The following is a 21,173-nucleotide window of genomic DNA, read 5'->3' on the forward strand; positions in this document are numbered from 1 at the left end:
GAGAAAAAGAAATCACATGGTAAATGGTATTACAAATTGTGCTCTTTTTGAAACAATATGATATTAGGTTGCCGTACAGTCTATTGGCTAGCTCAGCTATCATCAACTCTCACACTTGAACGGAAGCCCAGAACTTGTAATGCTATAACAAAACACCCGTGATGTTCTAATGTTAAATAGATACTAGCTAAACCTCCCCCACTCAGTTTTTCAGCTCTTTCGTTTCCACTCTTGTGCCTTCATTATTTTCCCAACTGTTACAGTTCATACAGGCTGAACATGTTTTGTAGTTGTGATACCAAGGGCAAATCTCCCTGTGTTTTTAGTACATTTTAGACCATTTTCATAATGCCAAATAAATCTAATAGGGCATAATTTCTTTAATTCCCTCTTCATTCTGAAGTAATTTTAAGGCATCTAAGTGTTAGATTTATTTGGTCTTCCCTTCCCTTTTGGGTGTTACATCCACAGTAATCTTGAGCCTGTTCCCTCTCTTCTCCTCACTCACTTCTTACAAACTGTTGTAGAAACCCCCAGAAATTGTTGAACATCCAGAACTGGTATTATTTATTGTGTTTGATTATTTTAAATGCATATTGGTGAGGCCAAATCGATTTTGAGTGTAAGTGTTCTCTAATTATTATTGAAGAATATATTTCTGTACTTGAATTATACTGGGAGATGAATTATTTGCCATGTCCCCTCTATGTTGGGCTAAAATCTGTCTCCTTTAAAGTAAAAAGAAATTTTTACTTCAATGCAGGCAGGATATCATTCATTAATAACTGAGAATGAAATATTTAAAAGGTTTTCCCCAGGCATCTAGGACCCCTCAAAAACCTACAATGGACATTATATGACAGAATGAGCTTAGAATATAAAACAAGTTGTGGGTACTAGGATTTAGAAGTGCAAAATTCTCTCCTCCACTCTATTACTGCATGATAATCTAAAATAAAAGAAGAAATTGGACTCCTCCTGTTACCATGTGGATTTCTAATAAAAAGCTACATAAAATGATTAGAAAATACATAGAATCTCAAAAGATCTGAAGCAACTTTCTTTATATAGTAATATCTGTGTCACCCCAACATAGTACGGGCATGAAAGTAGTTCTGCAACGGGAAAGGATAGTTTCAGGAATTTTTGGTTAGCCAGAGTTCTCAGTAGGAAAGTAATAAATCCTTATAGGAAGGGATTATTTCATTATGATCTGCTAGATTTTAATTCTTACTTGTCTGGATTTCCACTTGATGGTAATTTTGTTCAAGTATTATCCAATATATTTAAATTAATATAAAAATTATTTAAGTCTCAGCCTGCTGGAAGAAAATAAGTATCCCTAGCTACAATGTTGTAAACAGTGAACCAAGTCTTCCTCAGCTAGAAAGAAATGTTGGATTATCATTGCTTATTTTTTTACATCCACATGACATAACAATCGCATGTTAAACAAGATAATGTGCAATGGCCTGTTAGCACTACATAGTATGTCTACTATGACTGATGTTTTAAGTAGCAATACTGAAATTAATGAGTATTTTTTTCTCATATTAATATATGTAAAGCCATTTCTCCTGCTGATCTTCAATCTTGTACCAACCACAGTTTATCTGGGTGAAAAAAATTAGTAAAGCACAGGTAGAAAATTTAAGAGCCAAATCAGCTTGACTTTGACTTCCACAAAAAGCTGCTTACTGTGCCTCATGCACAGTGTTGGATGCATGCACTGAAGTCACAGTTTGCTTTTGCCAGATAATGCAGAGCTTCCAAGCTAAGACAATTCACGGTGCTTATTTGTATTTGATACAATTTCCAGTGTTGTTATTCAAAACACATTTAGAAGTATTGTCCAGCCCAATGTAAGATTTGTGGAATCTGAGAGTAGTTTGACCCACATGTAATCTGATTTAGAGAAATTTTGTAAACCTGACAACTGCTGGGAAAATCCTGATCCCCGAATTCCAGACTGGTCATGGAACCACTAGTTTTATGCCAGGCAAAGAGCTGCAATAGGAATGAGTGATCCCTCAACTTAAACTGGCATTTTTTGCCAATGACTGTAGTGTTTGGAAAGACTTTGTTCATTAGATTTCTGTGAAGTCTTCTTGGAAGTCTGTTGAGAATGAACTCACACTTTAACCTGTTTGCAAAAATTATATTTTACTCTGAGTTCTACTTGATGATAGATATCATCTGAAAAACAAAAATACAGAAGCCTTGAGGGTTTCAAGGATTTATGATGATTATCAAAGATTCTTATATACATCAATGAAAATAGCAGAATAATTTTGCCAGTAGAACTGAAGACAATATGCTCTCAGCTGCAGTATATAGAAACTGGTGTGCAGTGGATAGCTCTCTTGACATTTTTTTGTCATGGAACCCTTTTAAAGTGTTTTACTCTTTTTTTTTTAAAGTCTTCAACTCTTTTAAAGTGTTTTACTCTTTTTTTTTAAAGTCTTCGACTCTTTTGAAGTTTTTAAAGTGACAGCAGGTCAGCAACTGCAACATTTATTAATCTACATCTCAAAACATGTATTTGTGCAAATTGTATTAGGTATTTTGACAAAGGCAAGATGCCTGCAGACCAGATATATAGTCTTCTTTATTGGAAGGTAAACTCTTAATTAACTTCACAGAAGGAATAGAAACAGTGGGCAGTCATATTGTAGCCCCACTGTTCTCAGTGCAGTTCTCTCTGGTTCACAGTGGGACAGGTAGGGATATAGGTGCTGTATGCACAAGATCAGCTCATGGAAATATCAGACATTAGGTCTAATTTCTTCCGTATTTGGGAGCCTAAGGGAACCACGTTGGTATAATGAGAACGAAGACCCTAGATAATTTTGAGGTGCTTGAATATCTCCATTCCAGAAGACTTATTTGTTTTTATTAAAGTAGATACAATATGCAATTTAGTTGATAATAGCAGCATGGAGCCCTGAAATTAAGCAGCACAGCTAAGGGAGGGCTATGAGGCAAAACATTATTCATGTCTCTAAGCACAGAGTTGAAAAAAAAATCTTCTCCTGAAATCTCTTAAAGATTGCCATGTAAAGGGAATTTTATATAACTGGGTAGAATACTGGGTATTTTCAAAACACATGTGGGAGAATCACAGTAATGTGAGAACCAGTAACTTTAAGGTTCTTGTGGTTATAATTATTCTGCAAGGATCACCTTTTCCCCCAGGAAATCAGTAGTAATCATGATGCACGCTCTAGAAATATATCCAAATGTTTCTCAGTGCGTATCACCTGCAACTCTAGGTCTAATGATGCATTTTCACAATGTTTTTTCTACCTTCTTTAAAAGCATTTCTATTTTGCAGAACATGGAAGATAACTCATGGAGGAATTGTCCTCCAGTGATGCTAACAGCCATTCACAGAGCTGCTTAAAAGGATTTTAACAGGAGATGCATATTCACTAGGATGTCTCACTCAATAAATTGTGATTCAAAATGTACACACATGAAAAATCTTCATGCATGTGGGCTGCTTCACTTGAACAATGACTATTATTCAACAGAGAGCTAAGGTCATGACTCTGAAACTTTTTTAGTCCTTTGAATTTGGTAGTTATTTCTCCAGTATTGGTAGTTAGGACTTTGGGGAGTTTGAAGAGGAACAGAGAGTAAATCTAAACTTTCAAAGTTTAATTCTATGCCTTCCTTAATGCTTTCAAGTACAATAAGCAGCAAAATATTTGCTGATATGTTTTGACTTTGAAATATAGTCGTTTCCTCTGATCACTAAATGTGGCCCTGGGTCCATACTGTAGGATTGCAGTGCATTTATCAGGAATGTAGCGTGACACCTTGGAGAAGCAGCAGGAAGGAATCTGCTGCCTTCTGCCCATTTCTTCAATTAAGGCATTCTGAAGCCTGATACTGTGCTTCATTTCCATTTGTGAGTTCCCTCACTTTGCCTAGGAGGTTTTTCTTGGATCGGTGGGAGGAAACACATTTTGTGACACACACATTTCTGAGAGAGGCCATGAGAGTCTTCTGCTTGTGTATAGTGGGTAGATGCAACCTGAAATGGGACCTGAATCCCATAAGGTAGCTCAAGGCCAATTATTTTTTAAAGAATGTATATGTCAGAAACATGACAATAGGGAGTTGAGATGAAATGATGCGTTATGGTTGCCTCTGCTATTCACTGGTGGGTTGGTTTGCAGTGTATCTGTGCAAGCGCTTTAGTTGAGACGACTGTCACAGGAGTACAGCTGTTCTGCTGTGAGGGACAGCTCATCTGGTGCAGAACAGATGCTTTGAGTTGGAGCGGAGCCTGAGCTGTGAGGCCCGGCTGGATGCTAGCTGGCTCCTTGCTGGTCAAATGTCTTCTCAAAGCCAGGCATACTGGGAGGTGCAGCACAGAGACACACTTGTCTTTGAACAAGCTCAGCCTGACTCCAACTTAGAGTAACAGCCGGTGCTCAGGCCTGGCCCTTGTAGATTTACCAACAGAGTATTCAACGGTGAAAACCCTGAAGCTCAAAGAGGGACAAGAACAAAGTAGTGGTCATCCCCATGCCCTTGGAGAGAAAGGAGATGACAATCTATTTTTGGTATGCTTTGCTTTTTGGCTTAGACAGTGATGTGTTAATGCACAGAACATGCCTGAAGCAGCATTATGGCCCCAGTCAGTGTGCTGGGAAATACAAAGCAGTGATGCCCAAGTGACTCTGCAGCACTGGCTTTGTGCGTTGCTCATGTACATCTCTCCTACATCCTGAACTCCTGAAGCCACCCAGGCAATTTCCTATGTAGGTGAAAAGTAAACGATTATTAAGGAGGTATTAATTCTTCAGCAACTGAGGGAAAGGGTTTTCTGGTTATATTGGTTGTGGATCAAGATAGAAGATAATTTTTTTATATAACTGAAATATTATAGAATAGATGTGTTTGTTCTTTTTAAGCACAGTGCATTAAATCTGAGAAAGCAAAGTTGGCTTCTGTGTAGAGGTTGTATGGGAAACTTTTTGCTCATGGATTTAGCCACTTACATTTAATAGCATTAGGTGCTGTTGAAACACAGTTGTCATTGGATTTGCTTACATTTTTGGAGAGTAGAGTACAGATAAGGTACTAGATGAGCACTGCAGCTTGGTAATATGTAGCTGTTATGTATCTGCCTTGCTGCTTAGGTTGAGCATTGCCAAAGTGTCTGTCAGGACTTTCCATAGATCCCTAGGATATGTTATAAAAAACTTTAGTAAGAACCTGTTAGTAATTCCCAGACAAGGTCCAATAAGAGAGAACCTTAGGATTTCTTAATACTAAAATAGTGCACCAAGAGTAGGATGAAATAATGTAAAAAACATTTGGAATACTATCAAGAACTTTATGATACAGACCACAGCCAAACTGACATCTTGCTATGACATATTTTCATGTAAGAATTGAATATAGTATTTAAATTTGGTCCCTTATTGTACATTTGAAAGAGCCTGTGTAGTCTCTACCATTACTAGGATTCCAGCCAGTCCTCAGCTGCCAGGAAACAGAAACATATAGCTCATACCTGAGGTATGGTATAGATATTGAGACCCAGGTCCTGTGAAGTTCAGTTTTCCATGAGTTAGCTACAGCATCCTCATTACCTCCTGTATTTATAACCTCCTCTACCTCTTTGCTGTCTAAATTTCAGAGGATTTTTTGGGTATAACCTGTTGAGACCCTGGAGTTTCAGAAACGGCTGATTCATGTATGTAGTAATTGTCACACTTACATCAAGTGTGTTTTTCTCAAGAAGTTTTTGGACATCTAAAAAAAGGCTGTCCTGCTCATTGCTTACATGAAAAACCATAGCATATTACAATTAAAATCTTCCTCACTGCTTCTCTCCCCTGAAAAATGCTGTGTGTGCAGCAGGCAGGCTATCAAGGAAAATTAGTCAGATTAGGAATTCTGTCTGTTTTGGTTGAGACTGGGCAAAGAAAATATTGGCTTGAATAGCAGATGATGTATAAGATATGATTTCTTTTGTTTAAGGAAAAATAAATCCCATTAGCCCATCAGCTCCAGGCTAGTCTTATAAAAAGGTCCAAGGACTTTCATTTTTTCCTGCAGTGAATTACATATTTATGTTCAAATCCATTGGACATTAAGAGAAAAAAAAAGAAAACAGTTTGTCAGGATTGTCGGTTTCTGTGCAAGACAGCTTTGTCACAGTGGTTGCAATTCCATTACTCCACTGCATGCCAAATCAATCAGAAAAGCTTGAAAAAACAATCAAACACACATTTTTAAGAGATTATTCTTTGAATTAGCCTCCAAGATTCTCTAAATAGCAAAGCCCACATTAGGATTTTTCTAAACTTGTGTTCATGCAGCCCAATTATGTTAGATTTAAATAGGCTACATACAATAGCTTTTTATTTTTCTAAAGTACTATCAGACCAGTTAGAGCCAGACAGTATAATTAGCATTTCTTATTCCCTGGACAGTCCCAGTAAGGCTGTTACTAACTTTGATAATATTTTGGAGAATGACTAGATACACTGGTAGATAATTCTCCATTTTCATTAGTCGCATAATTTCTGGCATAAAATAAGGCAGATAACTAATACTTCATATTTTATTTACAGTATTTAAATCTTATTAACTTTTTCAGATACTTTTACAGAAATGATAGAATGAAACTGAAGTGTAAAACTCTTAATTACTGGGTATCAGTTATAAAAAGATGTATCTTTCACGAAGATGCTAAAGTAAGCTTTAAGAGGAAGCTTACACAATAGGGCAAGGCAGGGAGTTTCGACTAATATCGTGGCAGAGAACAGTGTGAAATTGAGACAGAAGGCAGTGACCCTTAACAAAGGGACTCTGGCTAAGAATTACAGAGGGGGTGCTTCCCCGAGGCAGATGTAGGTGTCATAGTGCTTGTCACTGAATGCTCTGCTCTTTCAGACATTCATCTGTCTCATGGCACAAACAGTTTGGCATCTGCCAAAGCTCATCCATATGGTGAGATTTAAGCACATAAGGATGGCATTCATAGAAGACAGCACGTGAATCTTGTCCTCAGCTAGCTTCTGGAGGATGTGAATAATGGGTTGTGCAATTTTAGAAAAAATCTGCCTTTCCCTTGCAGTTAGATTTCCAAATCTGATCTGTTTGGCTCTTTATCCTGGAAAAGCCTAGTCCCTTTATTTAAAAAATTTAGCCTCGTATTCAGGGATTCAATAAAGCTGATTTTCAGTGCCTATGTCTGTAGTGGCCCCTGAGGTTCAGTGCAAAATTACCTAGACTAGGATGTAAGTGAGCTATCTCAAGTGTTGAATGCAGTCTACCTATGAGTGTGGATCTCCTTGGTAAGTAAATCAAGCCCTGTGTGTTGGCAGTTCTGCTCAAGATGGTGAACAAAGAGGTTGGATACTGATGTCAGAACCATTAGGGACTTGTAAGTATATCGACAAACAGACAAGGCAAAAACAAGTAACTTGGATCCCAAGAGCAATGGCTGTTCCTGAGAATGCAACCTTGTACAAGTCTGGTAGGAAGTAAGGGTTGAAAAAAGCAGCCCGAGGCTGTAGGACAAGAGGTTGTCCCTCAGAAACCACCAGACATAGGGGAAGTTAAAACAGAACTGTTCTGTCAGATCCTAAAACCAGGCATTTTTAGCTGCAACTACAACTGAAGTTGCTGCTCTTTCCAGAAATGTTGCTGAAAACTCCTAGAGAAATGTGGGAACTCGCTAAAAGATGAGAGAACTCACACACTGTTTCTCTTGTTTCTTTCTTTGTCACTGATGCCTTTATGCGGAGTGAACATTGCTGTCTACAGTGAAATTACTCATGTATCTGTAGATAGCTTTGTGGATGACATCTTTCTGATTAAACTGCTTTGAACAATAATGACCAAAGATTGTGATTATTTCCCCATGTTTCTGTCCTTCACAAAGAGAATTTCTCGGTCGCATTTTATTCCCCTTTACAACAAAAGAATGGACTAAACTTGTCACATCAACAATAATGACAGCAAAGACTGCTCTTTAGGTCAGGTGGCAGCATCCTTCCTATGGGCAAGGAAAATAACCTTCTCTTTCTAGCCTTTATGTTTGTTATATTTTCTTTTTTTGAGATGGTCTTTCCTAAGAAGTATATGTGTATCAATTCCACATCCTTCTTGGCTGGAAGCTGTTGTAAGTTTTTCTTACAGAGCAGAGCCAGCTCTTCTGGATCTCTAAAGTGGCATAATTTACAAAGGCCTATATTTTAGCTTATCTCAAAGTTCTGAAAAGATTTTTGTTCATGAGGGTGTAATTGTAAATGATTTATGAACCCTGGGTTTTCATAGCATGTTAAAAGTTCATATGACCGTTAAATTTAAAATTTAAATATCTGAACTAGCTGAAACACTTCTTCAGGCTTGTAATCAGGCAGATATATAGCACTACACACAGCAAGGGAGACCTGGGACTCATGTTCAGGTCATCAGATGTATTATGTAGACCAACTCTCATTGACGAAGAGTCTAATTTAGTCCTGGATAAAGACCTTCATCTCTTCCTTTAATCATCCAAAGACAGAATATGTTGGTAATATATGTTCATTCTCAAACAGCATAATTTTGCTTAACCTAAGCTAAATTTCTTTAGGCTTCTTTGAATTGGTAGCCAGTTACAAGTTATTGAAATAGAAAGTGCTACCGAATGTGAGTGGTGATAGTGAAATCTGACCCTGCATTTGCTCTTTGCTATCTTTCTGGGTTTTGAAAGAAATATAAAACAGTAGCCTTGCCCTTAATAATCGCTTTTAGTCGAATCACATAGCTTTCTTGAGGCTGTGTTCCTCTTACTTGACCATAGCCATCTGAACATTAAGTATGTGCTCCAGTTTAGTTTGTTGAATTAGCCTTTCAGCAGACAGTATGAGGTAGCCCTGGAAGGCAAGTCATCCCACCTTTTTTAGAGTGGGACAAACTGCCTTGTGGAGCTGTCTGTCTGTCTCTGCTATCTATGTGGGAGTCTGGACTGTTAAGTAGGTAAGTGCACCTGGTCAGACAAATAGATTTGGGTACCAAGTTGACAGAGATATCCTTTTTGTATTTTTTTTTAATTGAGAAATAAAATAGGGATTTGTATAACAAAATATTGGCAAATAAACCCTTAAATTCTTTCTTAACAAATTAAAATTATTGACAATGGACATAAACAGAGTGCTCCATTCATCATTTAAATGTTTTACTGGGATGGCAAATCAAATATCTTTTGATGTGTGTTTATGGGATTTAATTTGCTAAAATCACTTCTCTGAAATTCCTGGAATGAGAAGGCTAATAAACTGAAATGTTGCAAGGTTGCCAAAAGGAACAGCTCTTTAAACATTAGACTTGAGAATTTGTGTGGGCTGGAGAAAAACTCAAAGAGTTATATTGTCTTTATTGTATTTAAATTTGAAATTCTCAGGAGAGGGTCTTCTAATATAAAGGTCTTACAGTTTTGAAAGAACTGAAATAAAGGAAGGTGAAAATATTTACAGATAAACCCCTCTTATATAAGAGAGAGACACAGCAATAACTGATATAACTGTAATTTAAATGTCTATATTTCAGATGTTCTCTGTCAGGCTTTGTGCAAAATATCAGATATTCAAAGATATTTGAACTAATTGTTTACCTGACTCCAGAGAGTAAAAAGTTGCTGTTTGTTGTAGAAGTGAGCATAATCATTGCAAGTATGTGCATAAGTAGTAAAGAATGCACCCACTTCTCCAATATAGTTTTATAGCTCATGGCTTGTCCTTGGCTGCAGGCTGATTGGAGGCATCTCCTGCTCAGAAGGGGCTGCTTGTGGAAGAAGAAGAGGAAGCAGAAGCTGCAGGTAGATGGAGGTATCAGACAGTGCACCTTAGTTCTGAGAGAAGGCGCTCTGGTTGTCACAGGAATGGCAGTTCTCGTCCTCTTGGCTGATGATCCTGTGCTTTTTTGATGTTGTCTTCCTCACCATGAAGCCTTGTTATGTCTGATGGGAAGCTTAGCTAGATGTGAGCATTTGCATTCACATTTCCTTTGTGGACGCAAGGGTAATCAGTGAAACAGCACAACAGTGGCGTATTACTGACCAAACTGGGACCAGGTGGATAAAACTTCCCAGCAGCAAGAATCAGAATTTGCTAGCTGTGGCTTCCTTTATGAAGATGTTATAAAGGCTACAGTGTTGATTAGAAGGGCCTCTCCACGGGTGAAAATCTTGTCCCTATCTCTCTTTATCTTTCAGTCCTCTAGTGGCACCCTGGGAGTGAGAATGTATGAACTACTTTCTGGAGATAGGAATCTCCTATCGGGATAATGGTCACTAAGAGAGGAGATTGTTGCATAAAGAATGTGCCTGCCACCATCCAACAAGTGGCTTGTGTTATAGACCAGTAATTTTTCTCTGAGTGAAGCAAATTCTTGCAAAACTTGCCATCTCTCCTACTCAGAGTAGGCAAACAGATAGGCACTGCTGAAATACTGTTTTCTTTGCAGAGCCCTGAAAATCCTCAGAAGTAATACAAAAAATAAAAACAGACCTCTGGGGCTTGGAGGTGTAACGCAGGAACCTGTTTCATTTTCTCTGAACAGTCACCTCAGAATTGTATGCTGCCTTCCCATCAGTGATTTTTGAGGTAGGTCTGTACATAGCAGAATGTACAGTTTGCATCCACCTTAAGGTGATCCTTTAATCTTGACAACTGAATGTCCTGAATGCACACCAGCATGACTTCTGGAAGGGTTTGTTCACATAATCTTCCACCACAAGAGAACCACTTCCTTGCAAAACTCTTGAATAAGGACACTCGTGCTCATGGAAAGGTTTTAGAGACTTTAGGGTATGCTTAAAAGGTGTGACACACCAAACCTTCCTGCCTAGTGCTGAATTCAGCTGCAACAACCTGGGGTAGCGGGCCTTTTGGGCTGGGGTGTCCACTAAACCCATCTCCTTTCTCAGATATGAGGTTGGGGTGCAAGGGCTGAGCTAAATAGACAAGGCAGAATCGTGGGACTGCTGACTGATGCTATACCCCTCATACTGCTTATACACTTGAAAAGTGATTCAGATGCATAGATGATGAGTACAGGTTGAGAGTCTGGAACAGAAAAGCACAGTGAAGTGAACAAGGGAGACAAGTATACAAAGCAAAAACATTTCGTTTGTAACAATACCAAACAGAAACTGGGCAAAATATCATGACTTTTAGACAAGAGCACTGAAAATGTCTGATTAATATTTGTTCCTATTATTATAATATGGTATATGTATACATATTTTATAAAGCAAACTGTGAAGCAATACAAGTGAACTACTGTAATGTAGTACAATGTAACTACTGAAATGCTGCAGTAAAGATGGCTAATGTATTAAACCCCAACAAATTACATGCTTCCATAAATATGTAAAGTTAATCTGTATGTAGTACACTAAGGAAAGCAAGTCAAATTTCTAGTTTGACTGCTTGTAAGCATCTGTTAAAGCAGTACAAGAATCTTAATGGGCACTTTGCATTAGTAGCATGTGCAAATTTGGGAACAGAATCTGATCTTGTGATTCTTACTCTGAATCAGCCAGAAATAATGCATTTTTTTTTTTAAAGGTTAGGACTCATATATCCAAACATTCCCATATTTGGCATCTGACCTGCTCCCTGAACTCCAGCTGAGTAAGTCTGAGTAGATCTCATGTTGACTAAAGGGAACTTAGATACTCAGTTAAATGAAGATACTAGGGCTCAGTGGTCTAAGCGTAGGCTTCCATGCCATTTGTGATGACCTAGGGGATCCTGTCAGGCCTCCACAAACTTGCTGCAGAAGGGCACAGATCTTGTACAGTTCCTGCATCGTATTTTCCAGTCTTGTGGGGATATTTCAGGTGACAGGCCCCTCTCTGTAGCCATCTAAACTGAAATATCTTCATCTGTGAGGAAATACTTCCAACTCAGGTGACGTATCTAAACATATCTTCAGATGGCTCAACAGCATCCATTTGTCTGATTTAGAGGGAATTGTATATGTTATCCAAATGTAAGTGCAGGGATGTGTTTATCAGGGTCTAAAAATCTGCACGGTGGATGCAGAACTAGTGCACAGCTATGTGACAGGTGTGATTGGTAGCGGTTAAACTGGTAGAAGAAAAACAACTTACTGTGTAAGCATATCCAGAGAAGGTGAAGAAGTGCATTGCAGCATGAAGATAGTCATGAGATAGCTGTAAGGATCATGAATGATACACCATCATAATGCTATACAAGCAGAAACACATTTTCTATGTGTAGAAAACAGGAAAGTAGAGCGGGAATATTCTCACCACACTGTTCTTTTAGACACAGCAATAGCTTTAATCCACCTCCGTTTCCTCCTCCTGGTTTTCAACTAACTCATTGCTTTCCATTAGTGAGAAGTTTTCAGAGCTTAGCATCTCTCATTAAGGCCATCAGCAATCGCCTCAGTTGCACCCATTGGATCCGGAAAGAAAAAACTGGTTTATGGCATGTTTTACACGGCTTTTTTTTTTGTGATGGGTGGTCATGCCTGAGCTGAAGCCGTATCAGAGAAGCCACTGCCCATGATAGCAGGGCATAGGATTCTTCTCAGGTAAACAGGTCTACATCTATACTGGCAAGGATTAAAAGAAAAGAAGGCACTTGGGCTTAACCACTGTGCTCAGATTTTCCAAACTGTTTAGCTGTTAGCATGCTTCCTGCGATATTTTGGCAGATGCCAGTTAGGATTTCACCAGACAATTCCTGAGCTTGGCTCAGAAGACAGCACAGGCTGGGGATTTTTCCTAAAAAGCAGTTCCCTGCTCCATGTGCTATGCAATAACACTGAACATCTTGGTCTGGGAGTAGGGAAGCAGTGGCCTTTCAAAAATTCATTGGTTTGAATGTAGTGTAGCATACCTCAGTCCTCTAACCTCTGTCCCTCCCTGGTACAGATCAGACATTTCCCTTCAGATCTTTGTTGTGATTCCTGCCAAGACGTGGAGATGCTAACCTGAAGTCTACTAGTGGTCAAGAACTTTTACACATATTTTTGATGTAAAGATTTTTTTTGGGGGGGGGCACATTTTAACCACATCTTTTCTACTCCTCATGTCAGGTGCTTTCCCTGCCAGTGGTCACTCTCTCAAGGCCTAAAAGCTCCAAGTGACATCAACAGAGAAACATGTTAGCTTCCTCTCTCTGCTGGTGGCATTGAGTGTAACAGCAGTTTGCTTCCAAAGGAGAAATCTGAAGGGCCTCAGAAAGCAAGTTGTATGGGTAAGCTTAAAATGGTTAACCATTTCAAAATCTGTTAAAGTTCTATTATGCATTTTGGGTGATCTTACCAGTATTAGGATCTCACTTCAGAGACACAGGAGAAGTGGACCTGCAGCTTTAGTGAACTAAAGAAGGTGCATTTTCAAGATAAGAAGTGAAAAGCAGAAAGACGGTTTGTTCTGGAGTTTTTCCCTACTTGGGATGGGAAACCATGCTATACATACATGCAGCTAACATGAGACTTTTCCTAGCTCTGATGCAGTTTGGACAGGAGGATCTAACTGGAGTGTGTTCCTTTTTTCTGTTCCTTGGTGATCAGAAGGAATTAAATTAGACTAACTACCCCCCACCCCTATGAAATGGGCTAACAGACAAGAAAACAGAGCCCAATGCATTGGGTTGAGTTGAGCACATTGCTTTATTTTGTCCTGACAGTTATAGGATGTGGGTATATATGGGAAGAATAGGAGCCCTAGGGACTAAGGAGAAAAGACAGTGGACTCCACAGCTCCAGGAAAATGGTTTCTGCTGAGATCTCTTGGTACCAGAAGTCTGACATATTCACAGTACTCCTGGTAGATAGTTCAGCTGAGAAAGACAATATTTAAGGCCCAGAGTATTCTGAACTCATCTGCCATCTAAAGTAAGAAGAAGATGAAAAAGAAGCACATGGTCTTCTTGTAACAGATTTGGTCTGCTGTGAACATGGGGAGGCTGTGGACGTGCCATCTTTCAATACTGTCCACTGTGTAGCTACATGTGGCTACTGCCAGTCTGACACACATGCACAGCCTTCTTAGTGGCCTGTGATCCATTGCAGGGAGAGACTGATGGGATGCTCACTTATTGTGTTTCTTTCTGTCCTGTGCACCAGATACTAGCTTTAAACAACATTCAAAAACATTTGTTGATGTTTCTGTTTTTAGTGTTTCAGTCTTGCTCAATATACTAAAATCACATGAAAACCGAGCAAGATACACCTATTTCTAAAATGTATGTGTCATACTCTGCACAGTACGTGAAACTGATAGCAGTCATTGGATCTTTCAAGCTCAGAAATTCAGGCATCAGAAGACCCAGCTGCTTTTTTTTTCAAATTCTAACGAGATTTGTAATGCACCTGGTAAATATCTGCCCTTTCAGAAACACAATTTCACTTCTGCCAAAATAAGCATTGAGAGTATTAACGCAGGTCAAGTGGTTTACTGTTGGTATGAGCAACAGCATAAGTAACCCATAATTTGAATCTAAAATGAATAATGAGTAGCTACCATTGTATGATTTAAGACTGAACAAAACAGAAGGCAGTAAGGAAATCTAAGAAAAAGGTGCCTGAAAAAGCAAAAGAAAAGAAAAGAACATTATAGCTGAGTTACTTTTCTTGCTTTAGCTGTGACACAGGTGGGAGAACAACTGTGGAGGTGAGTGGAGCCTCAGGTAAAGGATTAGAAAACCTATAAAACCTGACAAGAACAAAGAATCCCTGAGTCTCGTGAACACTTTTGAGCTTAAGGAGCTAAGTCTGACTGAACTACCTCCAGTTTCCCACATCTCCTGGGGTAGCTGGTCAAAAGACCGGTAAAAACCTGTTAACAGAGTGCGTGGAATCAAATTTGCCATCATATATAGACAAATATTTTCTGTAGACAATGTGCACTGCACTGTTCTAGTCTGTTTTAAGCTCTTTCTAGGCTGATGGCCCAAACAGTCTGGGATGGGGATCAATGTCTAGAAAGGTGAGTTGAGTGCTGGCTTTTTCATGGACTTTATGTGTGTTTTGGGACAAATATTTTGATCTCCTGTGACACAATTATTGTTAATAACTTAATAGAGGAAGAAAGTTTATGCTTTCCAAAAAGAAGTGGGAGCATTAGAGGCCTGCATCTTCCTGACCCAGGAAATGACAAGGATCTGTGTTTTATTGTACAAGTGCACTATTCACTCTCTGTTTGCCCTCTTTTACATTTACTTGTCTCTGAAGCTGAATTTCAGTTCATACTGGAGGCATTCAGTGAAGTGCATTTTTATTATATGCTTCAATTCAGATCAAAATGTCAAAACACTATAGGAAAGTAATCTTTATTCTTAGCCATAGAGAAGAAATGCATATACTTGAAGAGCCTATCCTTGTGCAATGTCTGCAGCACTTTTGCAGAGGAAAGATATTTAAGTACTGAGTGCTTTGTCCTGCAAAGAGATGGCCATTGAATAATAATTAGTTTTTGTAAGGTAAATAAATCCAACTCTCCTTCCCTGCATGCCAAATAGAGTCTTATGCCTTCAGGATGCTGGGATGCATCCCAGGGTCTGATAACATGCCATCCTAACATCTATAGTGTGTGGATGCTAGCAGTCCTGAAATGCTGGTGTTCCTCTGCCTCCAACATAGTTAGGCACAAAATTATGTCATGTTGTTTCTCTTTGGCATTGTTATTTTATTTACAAATGCTCTGTCTCTTCACTACCACAAAAAAACCCAACTACTTCTACTACTGAAAACTGACATTACAAAACAAAGGAGAGGAAGGTTGATGCCAAAATGAAACTGAACGAAGCAATTGTATCAAAAAAAGGTATTCTCAATCTGATTGATAAAGACAACAGTCTCTCTGTGTTCATCTTTCTTCCAAAATATTTGCTTTAAAATTTTAATTGATTAAAGCCAAAGCTAAAATATGTATGAAGTGCAACTTAACAGTGTACAGATTTTACCCATCCTTCCTGACACTTGGCAACATTTTCAGTTGGTATATAATTGATGTATTCGGTCCATCTATGGATCTGGGGTTTGGAGTTGTACTTCCTGGAGAACAGTCAATGGGTCTGCTTGGGTAAGATAGGACATAGATTAAATAAGGGCACCTTAAGGAGCTGTGCATTTTTATGTGGATTTCTTGGATCTACTATTGCATTTCATAATAATTATTTTTCAATTAAATTTTCCACAACACCATTACAGTTGTATCTCACTTTAGCCTCTGATAGTGCAACAAGAAAATAATTTCACTCTTCTGTGGTTGGTTCTGTGCTTTACCTCTTGCAGCAGCTATGTTGAAATCACAAAGACTCATACTAGCGAGGTGAACATGAATTGTCCTGTAAAGCTCGGTTATAATGCTCAAGTATTAAATAATAGTGCTTAGCACTTATGCAACTTAATGCCTTATAATCTTCAAAGCACTTTACAAATCTTAACTAGTTAATCCCCACAGCAGCCTTGTGTGGTAGGTTATGAAGGCCACACATTAAAAATGTCACACAGTATGAGCTGGCCTGCATACTAAGCTTACGTGAAAAAAATACCTGCAGTTACATCCGTGAAGTCATGAATGCTAATTTTACTGGGCTGTAACAAGCCTTACTTTCAATAAATTGGTTCTGCTTTCTTATCCCGTTCAAGGTAAATCTGTTATACTCTGCAGCATTGCTCAGCACACAGTATTATCACAATTTTGAGGATATTTTTTATTATTAAAAATAAGCAGAGAATCTGAATTTTATTTAAGAAATGAAGTTTCTAGTGCCAGTGATTGCAGAGAAAATGCACGGGAAAGGGTCAGAAAGTCTCTAAAGACTGAAACACTCAGGAGAGTAACTACCATATTCACCGACTTCTTTTGAAAACATGAGTTTTGTGATATGGAGGTTGACTGCAGACAAAATATGCTTATACCAAATTTTACTGGGGAACTGAAGTATTCAGAGACCCCACTTCATTCAGGAAATAGTATGTTTTTCTAGGTCAATTTTCTTTGAATTTTTGTGTTCCAGAAAAAAAAAAAAAAAGAAGAAAAAAAAAGAATATTGAATAGCTATTGCTTTAGCCTGTTTCAGGTCTAAAATTTCCCTGTATTTTATGACTAAATATGACTAAAATAAATGTCAATACTGCTTTTAGTTCACTGTAATAATGCTGACTTACTGATGTCACAAATGCCACTGGTTCCAGTTTTTGTTAGTTCTGCTGGAAAACTTTTTAAAACAACATTACAGTTTGAAGGTAACATTGTAATTCTATGTGAAGACCCAATTCAGCAACCAAAGATGAAAGCTATTAGCTCATGATTACATCTTAAGCATCTCCATAGAAAATAAGCCTCTGCAAAGTGTTTATCCTTTGTAATACCTAGCATAGAGAGGAAACAATGGCTTTGACTGGTGAGCCCTTCTTCTAAGAGAAGCAGATAGAAAGCAGATTTTTTGTCACAATTTTTTTTTTAAAAAAAATTAATTTTCCAGAATGTCTACTGAGATAGTGTAGCATGATGTATAAATACAGTATGATCCTTCCTGTCCAAGACATCAGGCAACTTAATGCCTTCCTTTTGCTTTCATCTACAACCGTCTCTCTCTGTAAAGCTTATAATTTAAGAGCTGATCCTTTGTAAGAAGGAAGCTGTATGGTATCATGAAGACTGACTTCAATTCCTTATTTCCCTTCTGCTTCAACCTGGAAACTTTTGTTTCCTTGTTTTTCACTCTCTTTCTTCCTGTCTTTGTTTTCCTTCCTTTTCTTTCCATATTTTCTCACCTCTGGAGAAAAATAACAAATAACCTTTGAAGGAATAATTAGCAATCTCTGTGACCCTGTGGTAAAAACCTTTACCTGATTCACTGCTAAAGTAGTTATCTAAGGATCAGAGTTTCAGACAGACCAGGAAAAGAGAAATTTCTACATGAGAGTTGGTAAGGGATGAGCAGAAAAGACACCCTAGAAAGCAAAGGGATAACAGGCAGAGGCATGATTAGCCACTCTCACATGCTTGCCACTACATAATTCTAAATGTTCCAAGTGGAGCCTGGCGTTCTGCAGACAAACTCATAATTAAATACAGGGTTGTAATACACATGCACAAGAAGCCTGAATTAAGGTTTCATGGGTAGCCTTCTGGCTTTCCCAGCCTTTGACCACTTGATTGGGTGACCTAAATCCTTTTTAATATAGAAAAAATTGATTTCGGTGAGGTCTTTTAATTGCTTAGGGAGGACGGGTTGTTAAGGACTGCAATTCGTTATGCAATTATAGATGCATAAGTACTAGAAAGGAAAAAGTATTCTATTTTGATTCTGCCTAAATTTGTATACCATGCTGAGACCTTAATACCTGTGGTGCATGAAGCTACGTGACTGACATCTATTGCAAATGCATGGGAAGCAGGAAGTCTGCCAGAGAATGTATAGGACTGGTAGATAATCATAGTTCTAAAGGGCATCCAGAAAAGATTAATTTGTAAGGGGAAAGGCTGCATGAATTCACCATGGGGGAGTTTTAAGGGAATCTACATCAGAATCTTTTTATAAAAAGGTTAAATTTGAGGCAGTTGTTTCAAACTGAAGAGCTTTTAAAACAAGTCAGTAACTGTGTCAGCAAACAACATGGACCAGATGGCATTCACAGTTGAGGAATATTTATGAAACTCAGGTACGAAGTTACTGCAGGTGCCGAACTATAAGCTGTTTTGTGTAGCCTTCTGCTGAAATAAGCTTGGTACTTGAAGGTAAATGAGAACGAGCCAAGTATGATGGCATCATACACAGATACCTGAGAAATCTGGGAATGGCAGACCCTCATTTGTCTGCACCAGCCAATTTAGCTGACATTACGTTACAGAGTTAAATTAGCAGATGTACGTGCAAGTATGGAGCAACAGGGACAGGTCAACATGATGTTTGTAGAGGACAATCACGTCTTACAGATCAGTCAAAGCTCTTTGAAGGACTTAAGAAGGTTAATTATGATTTAGCCAACAGCTCTGACTGTTGAATAACTTGATAATGAAGACCAAGAGCTTCATCATTGCTCCATGACTTTGGTGTATTTAATAGAATATTAGGTTCCTATGTCTTTAGTGTAGTTTTTCTCAGCTTGTTCTTATAATCTTCCTGTGTCACTATTGTGGGTTTGTTTGTTTGGTTTGGGTTTTTTTTTCTGTTTTTGTTTTTGTTTTTGTTTTTTTAGTTCAGGTGGAATTGTCAAAATAAAAGGAATGCATGATCCTGAGTAATTCTGGCAGTTTTGAAAATACTATCAATACATGGTCACATTCCCACTGTTTCCTCATAATCCTATCTCCAGGTACCTTCAAAGCTGGTTTGAGCAAAAGGCTACCTATAACAGTAAATAGTTCAGTACCTGCAGTACTTTGTGCGATGCTGTGCCGAGTTCCCTGCCTGTCATATTGGCTCGTATTGCTTCATCACAGTCTTCTCTATCTGTAATCTCTTATACATAATTTATAAGGTCTTGAGACAGGACTATATCTGGTGTTTATATCGCTAATAGTATCAGAGTCCTGGTGCTTGGCTGGGGTTCTCTGTACTTGTCTAATAAACACCAATAAATATGTGAAAGTATAGAAGCAATCTGCCATTTTTAGACTGCTTTCGTAGGAGTCGGTGCTGGAGCACAGGGGAAAAAAAATTTCCCCCTCGGCACTCGGGATGGGAACCCTTGCAGGCAGGACCTAGTGCAGAGGTTGGCTTTGAGCTTAACCTTTACATGAGCAAGAGCTAATCCTCCTTGGCCGCTTTTACCACCAGCAGAGACAGCACGGCTCCCATCAACCTCGGTTTGGAGGATCCCGGGGACCCTGCCGCTCCCCCCCCCCCCTCCCCTCGACGGGAGCAGTCCAGCACCACCATCACCATCTCCACCAGCACCACCCTCCGCTCCTGGCAGGAGACGCCCAAGGGATGAGACGAGACCGCAAGGAGAAGAGTTAACAGGGGAAGCGCTAACCCGGCCCTTCTCGCCCGCCTCCGCCTGCCTGCGGAGAAGTGGGGGATCGGGATCCGCCGGCCGGGGGGGGCCCGGCGGAGAGGCGCGGGGAGGGCGCCCTCCTCGCGCCTCTCCGCCGCCCTCCCAGCCCACGGCGCGGCACGGCTCGGCACCACGGCACGGCTCGGCACCACGGCACGGCTCGGCACCACGGCACGGCGCGGCTCGGTACGGCTCCGCACGGCGCGGCGCGGCGCGGCTCGGCTCGGCTCGGCACGGCGCGGCACGGCCAAGCGCCGCCCCCGCGGCGGGATGCAGCCGCCGCCACCGCCCCGCGGGTGCAGGTAAGGAGCGGAGCGGGGGTGGGGGGGAGCGGGGCCGCCGCGCTGCGCGGGGAGGTGCGGAGGGCAGCTCCCCCCGCCTTCGCCCTGGGCTGCCCGTAGGGGGGGGAAATACTAATAATAATAATAATAAATAAATTTAAAAAAGGCGACAAAATCCCCAACCCCAAACCACCCCCAAAAAAGCACCGCTGAGGGCTGGCGGCGGTAGATTTTTGCAGATCGGCATGGTTCTCTTCCAAACACTGGCCGCCCAGCCGGGGGTGCCCCGGGGGCGCTGACCCACCCCGGGACAGAAGGATTTCGGGATTAACTCGGTTTTTACACACCCCCCCCACACCCCCCCCCCTTCCCCCTTTCCCCTTTTAACCGAACGGAGCGGCGGCTGGCGGAGCTGGGAGCCCGCACGCGGCTGGCGCGGGATTTGGCGGCGCGGTTGGGGAGGGTGGGTTCTAGGAGCCGTGGGGGGAACTGCAACAGAAATAATAAAGTTTCTCCCTGGTCTCCTGATTAATTAAAAATGAAGTATGCTCTGCGCATTGGCAAACAGTCCGAAGCAACGATCTGGAGCATCCTATACCGTAGTAGTTAATTTCTTTTTTTTTTCTCTTCCGAGAAAATTCAAAATATCTAGGTATCGCTTTTGTAAGGCCACATAGAGCCCTCACTCTTGCAGCGTGTTCACTATTTAATGGATGTAAAAGGATTTTCATTCCCGCTGAATGTCAGTGGGAGCAGCGAGAGCTCAGGGAGTCGGGTCACCAGCTCCTTTTCTTTTGCAAAGAAAGAGAGTGCAGAATTAATTCAGCAGCACTGCTGTGCTAATGTGGTGCACAGCACGACATTCCCTGCTGATACAGCTGT

At 40.1% G+C, this 21,173-nt stretch overlaps 1 protein-coding gene across 2 annotated transcripts in view; it reads left to right on the top strand.

Annotated features, from left to right (window-relative positions):
* The window catches only part of TRMT9B (tRNA methyltransferase 9B (putative)), a 121,430-nt gene that overhangs the window by 77,839 nt on the left and 22,418 nt on the right, over positions 1-21,173 (top strand). Inside the window, exons 3-4 of one of the 2 annotated variants that reach the window (XM_055703318.1) lie at positions 13,090-13,250; positions 19,791-20,312. In XM_055703318.1, the coding sequence (XP_055559293.1) occupies positions 20,281-20,312 (32 nt within the window). In that variant the 5' untranslated portion in view covers positions 13,090-13,250; positions 19,791-20,280. The remainder of the gene's footprint in view (positions 1-13,089; positions 13,251-19,790; positions 20,313-21,173) is intronic. The other variant, XM_055703313.1, reaches the window with a different exon arrangement.

Source organism: Falco cherrug, chromosome 1 (genome assembly GCF_023634085.1).
Source record: "Falco cherrug isolate bFalChe1 chromosome 1, bFalChe1.pri, whole genome shotgun sequence".
NCBI lineage: Eukaryota > Metazoa > Chordata > Aves > Falconiformes > Falconidae > Falco > Falco cherrug.